Below are 13460 nucleotides of genomic sequence, written 5' to 3' on the forward strand. Positions count from 1 at the left end.
GACGACGAAAATACATAACAAGAAATTTCTTCTGATTCAAGCAATTCATCGTCTGATGATTCAGTAGAGAGAGATAGCCGGCTGTCAAGTAAAGCATATTTTCGAGGTAAAAATCGATTCAAGTGGTCTACTCATCCACCAGCTACGCAGAGAGTCAGAAGTCACAACATCATCACTCACCTGCCTGGTCTCATTGGTACAGCTCATGAAAAACAGAACAGGTCACCAATTGAATGATGGCAGTTGCTGATACCAAATGAAATGATCACACATATTTGCACTCACACTAACCAGAAAATTACAAAATATTCAGAAAAGCATAAAACTAATGCTACTTACACTAACCATGTGAGAATTGTGGAAATGAAAGCGTTCTTTGGGTTGTTGTTATTATCAGGTGTATTCAAATCTGGACATGAAGATATAGAAAGTTTATGGGCAACTGATGGAACAGGCCAAGATATATTCAGAATAACGATGTAAATAAAGCCATTTATGTTCCTGTTACCTGCTTTGAGATTTGAAGATGTGAATTCTAGGGAAGAAAGAACAACTTATGATAACGCTGCTTTCATCTCAGAAATATTTGGAAATTTCCTTCAGAACTGTCAAAAAAACTATAGCTGCTCAGAATATTTGACAGTTGATGAAATGCTTTGCCCTTTTAGAGAAAAATGTTTTTTCAGGGTTCATATGAAATCAAAGCCTGCTAAATATGGCATCAAGATTATGTGCCTTTGTGACACTTAAACACACTATTTATACAATGCTTTTATCTATACGGGCAAAGCAATAACTAATAAAACAACCCAACTTTCAGTTCCAACACAGAATGTACTGCAGCTTGCAGAACCTTTATTTGGAACAAACAGAAATATAACTGCTGATAACTGCTCTTCTGTGGAGCTGGTTGTCAAACTGATTGAAAATGGTTTAACTTACGTTGGAATGATGCGCAAAAATAAAAGGAAAACACCAGCAAAATTTTTAGCCAATAAACAATGGGTATTAGGATCTACAGTATTTAATTTCATGAAGAATAAAACATTGCCATCTTATGTCCCAAAAAAGAATCTAAGTGTAGTGGTGATCTCATCAATGCACGTTGAAAATTCAGTCAATGAAAACAGTGGAAAACCTGAGATAATTGAATTTTACAACAGAAAAAATGGTGGTACTGATACATTAAATCAGAAATGCACCACTTATTCAGTCTCGAAAAACTCATCGCTGGCCATGTGTAGTTTTTTCAGCAATATTGAATGTTGCGAGTACAAATGGATTCGTATTATGGAAGGCATCAAATGGTGGAAAATGTACGAAACTTAACCATTACATAGAAGAAATTGGACTAAATTTGATAAGGTCATTTATCACAGAAAGAGAGATGGTGTATTATTCATTTTCAGCAGATTTGAAGAGTAGGATAGATAATTTTCTAGGGGCAGCTGATGAACTGCAAAATGAGCTATGACTAGAAAACTCACTTGTAATCAAAGTAGCTCATGAGAAAGAGGAAGATGTTATTTATGTGGTCCTAAAACTGACAGTAATCACAAAAATGTGACAGATGTTTTAAATTCATCTGCAGAAAAAAAAGAGTTCTGTACCAAGTGCCATTCTTAGTTCAGGTACTGATATAGATAACATTTGGACACTTCCATGTTTTGTTTTCATTAGTCAAGGGGAAGTTGTGAGAAACTCCATAGTACATCTAGGTTTTTTAATCTAAGCCTCTTTTGCAATCATATAGCATTATAAAGTAAGGTACTAAAAATTCTTGTAAAATATGAGACAATGGATTTAGAATTAAAAAAAAAATAACACAATCTAAAATTTTTGCTCTAGAAAAGTCGATTTATATTTGAAATAAAACTTATTTTAATACAATCATTACGCATTTACATATGAATTATATCTTTTACGGGGATTATGTTGAATTTTTATTCAAGGGTCCATTTGGACCCGCGATTCCAGTTATGTTCGTCAAAATATCGATTCCAGTTAAGGGTTAAGCTTTCGGCCAAAAGGCCGTCTTCTAAAGTAAAACAAACACACACACACACACACACACACACACACACACACACACACACACATATATTCACGCAAGCACAACTCACATACACATCGCCATCATCTCTGGTCACCGAGACTGGACTCTTGTTGTGCACATCTGCGACTCAACATCTCCTCAATATGTTGAGTAGGACTCTGTCTTTTTCATAATATTGTCATTATTCCATTGTTTGAGAAAATGTTGACCTATATTAAGAAAATCAGTGGTCTTATAATGCATTGTTGGTGCACACTCAATATTAATTTTATTTCTGTTGAACATTTGCCAACAACTCTGATGACAAACTGGGCTGTGTCAGTTATAATTATTTAAGGCAATAATATCTGTAAAGGTAATGCATATGATCATAGTTCGGTAATTCGTGGATAATGCTGTATAGTGTCAAACACCTTTCAGGAATCTAGAAAAATAGGCTCTATATCCTCAACTGCCCCTATTATTTACAAGATGCAGTGGGTAAATAAAGCAAGTTGTGTTTCACACGAGTTGTTTTTCCTGAAACTGTGCTTATTCTCTGATAGAAGCTTCTTTTCCTAGGCACATCAGAATGTTCAGCTCTCAACACATTTTAGCATTCTTTAACAGACAGATGTTAGTGGCACACTGTTCTTTTACTGTTTTTTACTTTGCCTCACAAAAGTTGAACACCCAGAAGACATGGTTAGTTATCAATGTAACTTCATACATGTATACACTACCGGTTGATATGTAAAAAATTAAGAGATGCAGTTTTCTGCAACGATAAAATGGCCACTGGAGTAAATTAGTGTTGTTCACGTGTAGTGTTGTTATCAGGCCTGGTAGGGTATATAAGGGGCATGAACAGTGCCAAATGTGGAGTGATGACTGAAGAACATGAAGATGCTGCGTATTCGTGTGAAACAGTGCTAGCATCACATGACAGAGTTATGATGGCAACCAGGGAGGAGGTCCCACTCTTTCAAAGTTTTGGTGTTTCTTCTGGTGCCATGATATGGGGAGCTATCATGTATGACTTCAGATCATGGCTTGTATTAATAGAGAATACGGACAGCACAATGGTACATCACACACATCCCTCACATGTGCCATTTATCAACAGGGCAATACTTGTCCACATATGTGGGTAAATAAAGCAAGTTGTGTTTCACATGAGTTGTTTTTCCTGAAACTGTGCTTATTCTCTGATAGAAATAACTGTACTGTAGGAACTGTCTGTGTGGTGATGAGGTACTCCCCCGTGCCAACAAGATCCCCACGTCTTTTCTCAATAGACAATGTGTGGGACCAACTCGGATCTCAACTCTGTCCCAGTGTTGGTATTCAGAACATCAAGAACCAGTTACAACAGTTGTGGACCAGCTTGCAATAGGAGAGGATACAACAGCTTTACGACAACTTTCCCAACCAAATCAGCACTTAAACCCAGGCCAGAGAGAGTGGAACGTCATACTGATAAGTGAGCTCATAATGCCAAGTTATACGTAAATTTGACTCGATTTTTTAATCACTAAAATAACATCACAGACCTCTCAATTTGTTAAGTTTCATTTCGTTTCCTCCTCCCCTTCAGGGTGTTTCACTTTTTTTGTCACACTGCAGATAATTAGTCGTACGAGGATTTTGGAGCACAATATATTCTCGACAAATATGAGTCAGTAAATCTAAAAGGTGTTGCAATAACAGGGCTAATTATTTGAATATATCTCATTTACAGGTTTATGCAATGGTAAAACATTTGTTTGGTAATGTCAACCCATACTGTTTGTTTTGATTTTAGCAATGAGACATGGATTTTCAATGGGAAAACAGTTCAAACACAAGGATACTCAGTGAGCAATGGACAGATGCACAATCGGAGTTATTAGAAAAAAAATGTGGAGCAGGGAACAAATTAGAGTGTGAGATGTTAAGTATAGCTGGAATGAAAATAAAATGTAGGTGGGCAAGCAAATGGGTGGTAAACTACACAAGGAGGTATTTTTTGAGTTCCAAGAGATAAGAAAAGAGAAAAAAAGATAAGTAGGTAGAGGACATCAGAAAAACTGATTTCGTAAAAAGAGTGTATTTACAGTAGCAGGAGAATGGAATGCATGGAGAAGTCAGAAGGAAGTCTGGTGAATAAAAGTACATATCACATGCCTGATGATGAAGGTTTCTTAATGTCAGTAACTTTTAATATTTAACATCTGCACATCCTAAGAATGATAAAAACACTGTTTACACTACATTTCATTCTCTTGATGTCAAATGATGTAGCAAACCATACTTCCTCCTGTTCACTATCAGGTACTAGCCACTTACTGTCAGTACCATGCAATGATATTTGCACTCATAGTACTCACCTATTTATCTACAACTGGTTGTGCATATTTTATGCATAGTTCCGTAACTGACATCAGTATTCCAAGATATATCATCAGAGTTATGTGTCTGGTAGCACAGAGGGACTATCGGGAAATGGATTATCTTGCATTGAGGTTCACCTTTTTTTGGTGGTGACCCATCTTCAGTAACTAAAAACTTCTCAAACTACACTGCACCAAGTTGCGAGCACTTGTAATTGTAAACCCCATCACTGCTCTGCAATTGTACACCAGCACAAAGTACAGACAAATTGGCCAATCTCAGTTGATAAATCTACTCAATCAGTTGAATTACTTCCCTAAATCTTTCCAATGGCAGTACATCGTTTGATTTTCAGCAACGAATTTCTCATTTCCATTTGAGTGATCTAAATAAATAATCCTAATTTAACTGATTATGCAATTATTCATATTCATGTTCTAGAATCATACAAAAACTGCTCAAAAGTAGCCCTTAATTCTACAAATTCCTGTTTTGACACATTCAGCAAACAATATTCAACAAATATAAACCTTGCTTCTGTACACTGGAATCTATTGGTAATGTTTTGCTTTTTCAGGAGAGCCAAAAGGGCTATGAATGCAACCACATAAACACGTAGTATGTGGCCTGTACTTGAATGACTTCTCCCCATGTCTGAGGGTGACTTGGCCACATTAATACACAGCAAACTGTTGTGAATGCAAATGCGTCTGTGATATCATGGTTAAAATAAAAGGAAAATAACAAGAATGAGGAGAAATGTGGGAGATAATATGGAGAGTTCTGAATTTGGTAAGTGTCTACATTGTTTTATGGGATTGTCTTTACTATTCAAAGATGATGTGTTTTTAACAAACCCAGTTTGCTAAATATACAACTGCTAGATATACATAAAAGAACGGAGTTGGGAATAAACATATCTTTTTCAATTTAGAACTAACCCCAGAAACAAGAAGTAGTTTCTTCTGTAGTCTTCGAATCAGTAATGTTTGTTGCTCAGCTTCTGTCTGGTTCTTGGCAGTATCTGCTTTTATCTTATCTAGCTCCGATACAACAGAATCAAATTTCAGTTGTAAAGCCTTCAATCTGAAAAGAAAATTAAATAATATTTGTGACAATTTCTGAGAAGTGGGAATGTTAAAGCTTGTTCCTGTATATAACATTACAAAACTGATATAAACTGTACTAAAACCATCACATACAAAAAATAAATTAAATAATATTTAAGTTCTAAGATTATGTCTTCACTCAAGTTGATAATGTGTCACCGTCACCCACGAACAAGTAGACTACAACAAATTGAGTAACATGTCCAAATTAAATCTTTTGAAGGTTAAAAGCACATACATGTGGTTTCACATACTACTATAGTTCTCAAGAATGGAACAACTCAAGTACATCTCCTTTTTTGTTCAATCTGTCTTTTCACCTCTCCCTCACTTTATTTACAATGTGAGAGCCATTCCACCACCCATATACACACATTTTTTTTCTTTTCCAGTTTCATGCCATTTTTCAGATAATATCTAAACCAATAGAAAAAAGTTATAAAGATGAAGGACAAATGGGCCAAGTATCACTACTAGTGTCTGCAATAGGTTCCTGTAAGCTGGCATGAGATAACTGAACAACATAACAAATGCAAAAGAATGAAATGCAAAAGAATGTAAATGAAATTGAGGTGGGGAGGACTCTGGCAGACAGAAGCCAAGACAAATGCAGGAAGAACAAAATAAAGATCACGTAGCGAGCAACCCTTTAACATGAGAACTGGGTGAATAGTATTATTGGCATGAGCTACCAAAAACTAAATTGTGATAACTGATGCTATACTCTATTTCTATATTAATTACAATAATACTGACTCTGTGCTCAGTGATCCATTCTCTGACTTCAAAGACAGCTCCCGCTGTTGCAACGCCTGAACCACAGAGCGAACCTTCTCAGCCATTGGAGTAGTAGCGGAAGCAGATGACTCACTTTCTGCAGGCCCACAGACCTCTTGCCCTAGAGCCTCCCACTCCTGAAGACGGTGTTGCAGGGTCTCACAACTGGCCTGAACGCGAACCAACTCTCGCTCCCGTTCATCTGCTCGCTCTTGTCGCTGCTTTAGATCTGCTACCATCTCCTCCAGCAGTAACTTGTTTTGCACAGCATTCCTGTAAAATGTTGTAGCTATTATTTGATGTTTTATAATGTTCTGAACAAAAGTAGTTCACACCTCAGTACTACATTTCACAACTGTAAGGAATGCATGTTCTGAACTAGACAATGGCCTAAAAAGTTTGAGTGAGGCTGAATTTTCATCTGAAGTGCCTTACATATTAAAATTGTGCACCAGACTGGAAGTCAATGTGTACCTTTGTCTTTCATATGCGATTCTATCCCTGACAGACACCCAGGTAGATGTTGCAAACCAATACAAAGCTCCATCCCTGCAATAACTCTAATCTACTTTCCTAATTTTACAGAAACATCACTGCATACCTTGTTCTAGCAAGGGTATTATTAAGAACGGCTTAGTCATGGTCTATAAATTATTTCCAGAATGAATATTTCACTCTGAAAATGTAATTTACACCATTAGTAAGCTCACAGACAGATTAATGCTGTGTACTACATTAGCAGTTGAATCAACAAACATCTACATCTTCATCTATATTCTGCAAATCACTGCAAAGTGCAAGACAGAGCGTACTTCCCACTGTATCAGTTATTATGGCTTCTTTCTGTTCGATTCACATATGAAGCGTGGGAAAAATGACTGTTTAAATGCCTTTGCAGATGTTTTAAACAATCTAATCTTGTTCTCATGATCCCTATGACAGTGATATGTAAGGAGTCAAAGTGTATTCTTACATTCATTCTTTATAGCTGGTTTTCAAAAATTTGTATGTAGGCTTTCTTGGGATCATTTGTAACTATATTAAAGTTCTGCCAGTTCAGTTTCTTCAGCATCTCTATGACACTGTCCAATGGGTCAAACATACCTGTGCGTATTCATGCTGTCCTCCTCTGTATGCATTCAATGTCCCCTGTTACTCCTATGTGATATGAGTCCTACACATTTGAGCAATATTCTAGGATGGCTCACATTAGGGTTTTGTAAGCAATCTTCTTTGCAGACTGACTGCATTTGCCTAGTATTCTACCAATGAACCAAAGTCTGCCACCTGTTTGACCTATGACTGAGTCAAAGTGATCATCCCATTTCATATCCCTATAAACTGTTACAACCAAGTATTCGTGTAAGTTGACCAATTCCAATTCTGACTCATTGATATTGTTGTCATAGGACATGACTTTTTTTTTGTATAGTGAAGTGCATAATTTTCAGTTATGGACATTTAAAGCAAGTTTCCAATATTAACACTATTTTGAAATCTTATCAAGAACGTGTGAAATGTTTGTGTAGCTGTTTTCAGACAGTACTTCATTGTTACTACATAATCTGCAAGCAGTCTTGGAATATTGTCTAGTCTGCATAGTGTCTGCATGGTTGTTAACATACACTGAAGTGCCAAAGAAACTGGTATAGGCATGGTTATTCAAACACAGAGATACGAAAACAGGTACAATACGGTGCTGCACTCAGCATCACCAATATAGGACAACAAGTGACTGGAGCAGTTGTTAGATTGGTTACTGCTACTACAGTGACAGGTTATCATGATTTAAGTGAGTTTGAACGTGGTGTTGTAGTTGGCACATAGTGATGGGACACAGCATCTCCAAGGTAGTGATGCAGAGGGGATATTTCCTTATGATCATTTCACGAGTGTTCCATGAATATCAGGAATCCGGTAAAACATCAAGTCTCCAACATTGCTGCAGCCAGAAAAAGAGCCTGCAAGAACGCGACCAATGACGACTGAAGAGAATAGTTCAATGCGACAGAAATGCAAGCCATCTGCAAATTGCTGCAGATTTCAATGCCACCAACAAGTGTCAGCATGCGAACCATTCAATGAAACATCATCAATATGGGCTTTCAGACCTGAAGGCCCACTCGTGTACCCTTGATTACAACATGACACAAAGCTTTATGCTTCACCTGGGCCCATCAACACCAACATTGGGCTGTTGATGACTGGAAACGTGTTGCCTGGTCGGACGAGTCTCGTTTCAAAAATTATATCGAGCAGATGGACGTGTATGGGTTTGGAGATAACCTCATGAATCCATGGACCCTGCATGTCATCAAGCTGGTGGAGGCTCTGTAATGGTGTGGGGGCGAGTGCAGCTGCAGTGACATGGGACCCAATACGTCTAGACATGACTGACAGGTGACACATATGTAAGCATCCTGTCTGATCACCTGCATCCATTCATGTCCACTGCACATTCTGAAGGACTTGGGCAACTGCAGCAGGACAATGCGACACCCCACACGTCCAGAATTACTACAGAGTGGTTCCACTGACACTCTTCTTAGTTTACACACTTCTGCTGGCCACCAAACTCCCCAGACATGAACATTATTGAGCATATCTGGGGTGCCTTGCAATGTGCTGTTCAGAAGAGATCTCCACACCCTGCAGGATTCATGGTGTCAGTTCCCTCCAGCACTACCTCAGACATTACTAAGTCCATGCTATGTTGTGTTGCAGCACTTCTGCATGCTCACGGGGGCCCTACAAAATACTAAGCAGGGGTACCAGTTTCTTTGGCTCTTCAGTGTATAGCATGAGCAATTAGTCCCAGCACACTTTCCTGGACACACAATTAGTTACTTCTACACCTGACATGCTGTGTTCTCCTTAACAAGAAAATGTCAATCCAGTCACAAATATTACTCAATACCCATACATATGGTCATACTATCAATAGTAAGTGTAGGGGTGGCACAGAGTCAAATGCTTTTTGGAAATCGGGAAGTACAGCACCCACCCGACTTCCTGGATCCACGGCTTTCGGGATATCGTGAGAGAAAAGAGTTGGGTTTCATATACCGTATTTACTCGAATCTAAGCCGCACTCGAATCTAAGCCGCACCTGAAAAATGAGACTCGAAATCAAGGAAAAATTTTTTTTCCCGAATCTAAGCCGCACCTGAAATTTGAGACTCGAAATTCAAGGGGAGAGAAAAGTTTTAGGTCGCACCTCCAAATCGATACAAAGTTCGCATAGTTGTAATATGAGACACAATTTAGGTCGAATGAATGACGATACAGCTGCAGTAGTTTGGTTCGAGTCGTAAGCTTAGCAGTTACGGTTTACCAGGTAGCCATTGCTACGCGTCACGCGCTCCGTCCGTATTTATACGGATATCCTTCCTTTTTCACGTGCTTCGTCTGGTTGAATTGATTGCTTATTTTTCTTTGATCTGATAAGTGCCGTTCTCTTTGTTATAGGTGTTTACGTCACTCCAAGCTAAAAATGCATTACTGCACTGTGTCATGCATTGTTTGTCGCATTCTGATAGTGCGTGTTTATGGCCTGTCGCCGCTCGCGGCGTGGCTTGCTTTTGTGCGCGCTACCGCCGCTTACAAATAAAAAATAGAGAGGAGTTGTCTCATTAGCGAAACATTTGTTGTTACTTACACTACTGCTTTCTTTGATAATGATCAACAAGAACCAAATAACAGACTGCGTATGATAGATGATGTTCTGAACGAAATTTTAGCGAAAATTTTTCTCCGTTCCAAAATCTTTGCAGGCGCCTCTTTAGTTCATTACATTCTGCACAGAAATTAGAGTCATCTTAGATTTAAAAATCTAGTCAGTTGCCGTGCTTCATTTCTGACTGTATCACTATCAGGCATAAGAATAATACGAATATAAACATGACATGATATGTATATTCTTCCCCGTTTGCTGTTGTCTCACTCTAGTTTCGTAGTTTATTAGGCAGACAGGATTTAAATGAGATAGTAGCAAACACGAAACAATACATGGCAAAATGTTTATATTCGTATTAATCTTATGGCGAAGAGAATACTACATGTGATTCACAATTCATAAAAGCTCCTATTAGCAACCATCTCTTCTCACAGGTAGGAAAAAATTCAGAACGTAGTGTTGGCCATATTGACAAACATCCCAAACAGTCTTGCCAGTCGGATTTTCGTAGTACATTGAAATGCTGCTACATTCGAAGATCAACAATGCAGAATTTGTATTTACTTCGTTGGATAATGTACCAAAATGGAGTGGTCGAAACTCTGGGCGGAGGAAAAAGGCTCGTCTTCCACTTTTTTTAAAATTTATTTACTGACGCAGAGATTTTGGTGCCAGTATGTATCTTTGTGCCTACAAAGCATGCCTGTGTGGCGCTACATATATTCGACGGCAGAAGTTAGTTGTGGCGGCACCCACCAACATTTTTCAGAACTCCCGCTTGCTTTGCACTCGATTCTAAGCCGCAGGTGGTTTTTTGGATTACAAAAACCGGAAAAAAAGTGCGGCTTAGATTCGAGTAAATACGGTAATCATTGTTCTCAGAATCCATGCTGGTTGGCATGGAGAAGGTCATTCTGTTCAGTTTATCTCAATATATTTGAGCTCAGAACATGTTCTAAGATTCTTCAGTCAATGGATGTCAAGAATATTGTATGGTATGAAACTTAATGACAGATTAAAACAACATGCCATACTGGGACTTGAACCTGGGACATTCGCCTTTCACAGGCAAGTGCTCTACCAACTGAGCTACCCGAGAAGAATTCATGACCCCATCTTGACAGCTGCAATTCTGTCAGTGTATCATCTCCTACCATCCAGACTTCACAGAACTTCTCCTGTGTAACTTACAGGACTAGAACTCCGGGAAGAAAGGATATTACGGAGACACGGCATAGCCACAACCTGGCGGATTGTTTCCTGCATTCATTCTCAATATCGGATGATAGTCTTGTAGACCAGTTCTGCTACTCCTGTAGATGGGTGTGATCTGCACTTTCTTCCAACTACTGGGCATGATTTTTTGTTCAGGGGATCAGTTAAAAGAGGGGCTCATTCATTATAGAATCTGATAAAGAGCCCACCAGGACCTGTAGCTTTGTTCAATTTTAGTGATTTCAGCTCTTTCTCAACATCAGTGCATTTGCCTTGCCTTGGCAGACTACACACAGTACCTTTTCCAACGGTTGAAATGAGCCTAACTGGCTCACTTTCAGTTTCAGTGGAAGGCAGCACCTTGAACTTATGGTTAAGGGGATGGGTGTAACACTGAGTTCTGCCTGGTCCCTGTCTGACCTGTACAGGATGCCTAGACCTACCACTGGCATGTCACTCACAGTCAAGTGGGCAGGTACTGGTAGATACTGTACTTGCTGTACAGGAGACAGGATTCACAGGAGAGGACAGTACTTGAGTACCTTTGGTATCTCTGGCATATAAATCCCAGGAGCCCTCTAAACAAACTCATTCACAGCAGCTTATGAATATCAACTACCTCGTCCCATGTTTGAGAACAATATCCACTGTTGGGCTGCATTATGGCTGGTGCCATGTTTTGCACAAGAGTAAACAAACAACTTTAAAACAGACCTGCTGATTATCTTTTAATTTCTGGATCTGTTAACCTAAGGTATTACTACAGTTTCTACATAAGAACTGAAGAAGTTAACACGTAAAACAAGATTTCTGGAGGGTAAAAAAAAAAAAGGTTGAAACTTTTTCAAGATTAATAATTTATGATAAATGCAGACAATATGCAATTCTGTTGAAAGGCAAAACTAAATATGATAGGATATGATTTTCTAGCATTTGTAGACTTGGAGAAAGCTTTTGACAATGTTGACTGGAATACTCTCTTTCAAATTCTGAAGGTGGCAGGGGTAAAATACAGGGAGCGAATGGCTATTTACAATTTGTACAGAAACCAGATGGCAGTTATAAGAGTTGAGGGATATGAAAGGGAAGCAGTGGTTGGGAAGGGAGTGAGACAGGGTTGTAGCCTCTCCCTGATGTTATTCAATCTGTATATTGGCAAGCAGTAAAGGAAACAAAAGAAAAGTTCGGAGTAGGTATTAAAATCCATGGAGAAGAAATAAAAACTTTAAGGTTCGCCGATGACATTGTAATTCTGTCAGAGACAGCAAAGGACTTGGAAGAGCAGTTGAACGGAATGGACAGTGTCTTGAAGGGAGGATATAAGATGAACATCAACAAAAGTAAAACAAGGATAATGGAATGCAGTCGAATTAAGTCGGGTGATGCTGAGGGAATTAGATTAGGAAATGAGACACTTAACATAGTAAAGGAGTTTTGCTATTTGGGGAGCAAAATAACTGATGATGGCCGAAGTAGAGAAGATATAAAATGTAGACTGGCAATGGCAAGGAAAGCGTTGCTGAAGAAGAGAAATTTGTTAACATTGAGTATAGATTTAAGTGTCAGGAAGTCGCTTCTGAAAGTATTCATATGGAGTGTAGCCATGTATGGAAGTGAAACATGGACAATAACTAGCTTGGACAAGAAGAGAATAGAAGCTTTCGAAATGTGGTGCTACAGAAGAATTCTGAAGCTTAGATGGGTAGATCACATAACTAATGAGGAGGTGTTGAATAGGATTGGGGAGAAGAGAAGTTTGTGGCACAACTTGACTAGAAGAAGGGATCGGTTGGTAGGACATGTTCTGAGGCATCAAGAGATCACCAATTTAGTATTGGAGGGCAGCGTAGAGGGTAAAAATCGTAGAGGGAGACCAAGAGATGAATACACTAAGCAGATTCAGAAGGATGTAGGCTGCAGTACGTACTGGGAGATGAAGAAGCTTGCACAGGATAGAGTAGCATGGAGAGCTGCATCAAACCAGTCTCAGGACTGAAGACCACAACAACAACACAATTGTTATAATGTGTGCTACAACTTTAAATCACACTCTGATTAACTACAAAATACACTATCTGATCAAAAGTGCTGGGGCCACCTAATTCAGACATTTTAGCGCCTACTGCATCGGTATCCCACTCCATGTCCAGCCAACATGGGATGCCTGCATCAGGGGGCGTATATTCACAAGGAAAACCTACGTCATCTGTTTTGTCAACACAAATACTTAGCAGTGGCCACAACCCAACACAAGGTCTTCACCAACGGCCACCAG

General features: G+C 38.9%; 1 protein-coding gene across 1 annotated transcript in view; it reads right to left on the reverse strand.

Moving 5' to 3' along the window:
• LOC126199166 (mitotic spindle assembly checkpoint protein MAD1) overlaps window positions 1–13460 on the reverse strand; it is a 102243-nt gene that overhangs the window by 47454 nt on the left and 41329 nt on the right. The window contains exons 6-7 of the mRNA XM_049935926.1: window positions 6274–6567; window positions 5350–5494 (exon numbers count right to left, since the gene is read on the reverse strand). Coding sequence (XP_049791883.1) covers window positions 5350–5494; window positions 6274–6567 — 439 coding nt within the window. The remainder of the gene's footprint in view (window positions 1–5349; window positions 5495–6273; window positions 6568–13460) is intronic.

Source organism: Schistocerca nitens, chromosome 8 (genome assembly GCF_023898315.1).
Source record: "Schistocerca nitens isolate TAMUIC-IGC-003100 chromosome 8, iqSchNite1.1, whole genome shotgun sequence".
In the NCBI taxonomy this organism is placed as follows: Eukaryota; Metazoa; Arthropoda; class Insecta; order Orthoptera; family Acrididae; genus Schistocerca; species Schistocerca nitens.